The sequence below is a fragment of the Lepidochelys kempii genome, chromosome 26 (genome assembly GCF_965140285.1).
Source record: "Lepidochelys kempii isolate rLepKem1 chromosome 26, rLepKem1.hap1, whole genome shotgun sequence".
NCBI classification, from domain to species: domain Eukaryota; kingdom Metazoa; phylum Chordata; order Testudines; family Cheloniidae; genus Lepidochelys; species Lepidochelys kempii.
In genome coordinates this window covers 1,183,144-1,186,828 of record NC_136405.1, presented here as the reverse complement: position 1 = coordinate 1,186,828, position 3,685 = coordinate 1,183,144, and the positions used below count along the sequence as shown (strand labels likewise).

General features: G+C 40.0%; 1 protein-coding gene across 1 annotated transcript; it reads left to right on the top strand.

Annotated features, from left to right (window-relative positions):
• Positions 1–1,422: 1,422 nt before the first annotated feature.
• On the top strand, positions 1,423–2,689 carry TCIM (transcriptional and immune response regulator). The gene has a single exon (XM_073325064.1). The coding sequence runs from the start codon at positions 1,462–1,464 to the stop codon at positions 1,780–1,782; it is 321 nt and encodes a 106-aa protein (XP_073181165.1). The 5' UTR covers positions 1,423–1,461; the 3' UTR covers positions 1,783–2,689.
• Positions 2,690–3,685: the final 996 nt, after the last annotated feature.

Sequence of the window (3,685 nt, the reverse complement as noted above, 5' to 3'; positions counted from 1 at the left end):
TGAGCTGCAATAGCATTATGGGCTAACCAGGGTGTCTAGGGTCTAGTGTTCCAGAAACACTGTCACAGCTCTCTGCTACTGTCAAAATGTGAAAAGCAGGAAGCAGAAGTGAGTTTTGACCACAGATTATCTGCCCGTCAGCTGGCATTATCTGTCTCCCTCTCTACTCATAAAGCACCCCACCACTGTGGCAGCTAAGAATTTTGAATTAACCCGAGCTGCCATAATTAATCATAGGCAGTGCCCAGGGTTGTATGGAAGCCGTGATCAGGATAACATGGAGCAGCATGTTGGCTGAACAAAAACGACCTCTCCTGACTTCTGGCTGAAGTGTCATGGGATAAGGAAGCAAACGGTAGGATCTTTACATCTGCAATGCCCCCAGCCATTGCGCTGTCCTGGAGGGGGTGGAGGGTGAGGGAAGTGGCACCTGGCGGTGCTCTCTAGTGAACCCCATAGGCCCAAACAACAAATACTGACCCTCCTTAAGTAGCTATATCCAGCCCTCATCTCCTGGAGTGACAGTTCTTGGAATGTGGGGTCTTTGGGGCATGGAGTGTAGGGTGGAAATCAGGAGCTTTCTCAGAGTGGGGGAAGTAACACGATGAGTCCAAATTAAACCCACCCAAGCAGGACAATCCAGCTCCACTCTGTGCTGACTTTGTTCTGGCTCATTGCTGAGGGGCTTTCCAGAGAGTGGGTGATTTACATGCCTCCATGTGCTCCCAGAGGCGAGATGTCCTGGCAGGCATGAAGAATGTAGCTCTGGCTTTGGTGGGGATATGAACGTAGCGTGTAATGAAATCTGAGGCGATAGTAACAATATCTGCCTCACAGGGATGCTGTGAGGAGTAAATAATGTTTGTAAACCACCTTGAAAATGCAAAGCTCTGTATGAGCACTAAATATTGTTCTCATCATGGAGTAATCAGCCCCAAACGTTCCGTAATCAGCCTCAAGTGTGTGTCGCTGCTTTATTACACTTTCCTTCGGCTGGGCTAGAAACAATTCACAGAGAACTATACAAAGAGCACAGTGGCTCAGACCTGCTCCCAGCAAACAGTTTTAGTAGCATAGTAATAAGCTAGGACAGAAGTTTATTCCTCAGATGGATTAACAACCTCTCTCTTGCAAATGAGTCTGTTTACTTGGCAAAAATTTCTGAATGTGTTCTCCTTCTCTGAGCATACCAACCAAAGGCTGTGTGTGTAAAGTCTATTCTTCACATGAGTAAAGGAAAACTTTTGCTCTCATTTTTACAAACAAGGAAATCTGGCATCTTAACTGTTAAATCCGACTATAATTATTCTGTGTTGAGATTGCTCTGATGTCATTGCTGTAACTTGATCCTTCCAGGGTTTTTTTTGCTCTGGATGCCTTTAAATAGCAGTTCTGTGAATATGTTTTGTACTGATCTCTCTGATGAGTCCTAGAAGGCAAATACCAGTGCATCTGATATAGATGAAAGCAAAGAGAAGCAATCAAATTTCAACCATGTCTACATCCTTAAGAGTGAGCCCATCAGTCCATGGCTATCGGTTTGACACAGCCTTGCGAAAGAAAGCTGTGGCCAATATCTATGAAAGCACAGATCAAGAATCTCTTCAAAAGCTCTTCAAAAACTCTGGAGACAAGAAAGCAGAGGAAAGAGCCAGGATCATACTTGACGCTGATCAGGACTTGGAGGAGAAAACACGAGCATTAATGGCACTAAAGCAGAGAACAAAAGACAAACTTTTCCAGTTTCTGAAACTTCGGAAATATTCCATTAAAGTTCATTGAACTATCTAAGGGAAAGGAGATCGAAGAAAAGCTATATTTAAAGAACAAAACTGAGTTTGTGAAATCTTAAGAAATATGATATTCTCCACAACCATGGAAGCTTCTGGCCAGACAAGTGAACCTGAAAACTGGCTATAAGCATTCAATCCAATTTTACACACTGCAGAAAGCTTCCAGGAGTGATTGAAAACTCTCCAAATGCGAAAGAACCGGTATCAGCAACAGGAGAACCAGAAAAGCCTACGTACGAGTGAAAGAAACCAGCATGTTTGGCAAGAAACATACCCAGCAAGCTTCCAGGCATAGAACTATGGGACAATGACACAAGCATCCAGTCAGACTCAATTTTCTCAGTAAATCTGAGGTGAAAGCAGAATAGAACATTTTCTTCTACTTGTTTACTGGTTTCATCTTTTTTTTAAACCTGTTTTTACTGAATCTTTAAATGATTTCTAAGCCTCACTGTTGTCTACTGGGATGGAGGGTTGTAGTGACTGATCAGCTATTGATCATTTATTTTGCATTTGTTAAAATGCATTAAAAATACACCACATGGGTGTAACAAGTTCAACCTTCAGGGAGTGCATTTTCTTTAGAAACACTATGCAATTGTATCTCTTTTCTCATTGTTATGTGGTATACTCGTATCATGAAATTTTTGCACAAAAGCAAAAATAATGAAGTTCCTCTCCTGAACTGAATTTACTGTGAAAGTCTTTTTAAAGATATTTTGTTCATTTCTCATTGATATTAATATACCATAATTACAGAGCTTACTTGTAGATAGTGTGTTAGATATTAGAAATACTCCATGGTAGTGTTTTATGACAATGCTATAATTACGTTGACTATAATTTATTGCATATGGTGAGCTACAAACCTAATAAATTATAATGATACTATATAACCACTTTTGTCTGCAATGCTTGATTCTAAAAGAACGTGGGTTTCTATGTTCTTGGCTTTTTACTTTTTAAATATATCCTTTTGTGGGGATGTGGTGAAATATGAGATCTCTTTCCTTAACTGCCAATCAATCCATTTGGAAGCAGATTCTTAAAACTCCTGGGTTTAAAATCCTGGCCCCACTGAAATCAATGGGAGATTTGCTATATTGACTTCACAGGAGCTGGGATTTCATTCCTTGTTACTAAACTCTGACTTTGGTGCATCCAGGAAGCTGCTCTGATAGAGCTTAAATGGAAATCATCAGACTCTTAACTGCTGATTCTCTTAGGCTGAATTAGGCTAATGGTTAATATTAACTCAATGGGTATATTTTGCATTTTCTCCCTGAAGCCTCCAATATAAATTATTTAGAAAATAAATAGTAGCAAACAAAAATAAACAATCTGGTTCCTCCAGGCTCCCATCTTTCCTGCAAACAAGGGGATTTATGGAAAATCCACTGAAATCAATGGAATTTTATAATTGACTTCAATGGCAGCAGAATCAGGAATTTACAATCTCTCTAGCTGTTTATATTGCAGCACTCACCATGTTGCTTATGTGCAAAGTCATTAAACACAGCTACAGAATAGCTATTTATAAACATATCCTCTAATAATCTGCCAGCTGAAAAAAATAAATTCCCATGACCCTGCTTACTCCACTGAAAGTTAAAATGATTCAGAGTAATAGGCCAGCTTCTGCTTTCTTACAGTGAAAAAATACAAATGGGCTATAAATCAGGTAGGCTAGAAATAGCCCCTTTAAATTACTTAGTAGAGCAGGTAATTGTATTTATTTATAGATTTATAAAGCTCAACCACACATTCCCAAGGAGCAGGAGCAAGTTTAGAAATGCCATAGCCCACTGATCAATATCAGTTCTAAGTAAATTCCCTCCAGGATAAGGCAGGCACGGCCCAAAGATCGCGCAGGCTAAAGCCTGAGAAATTAT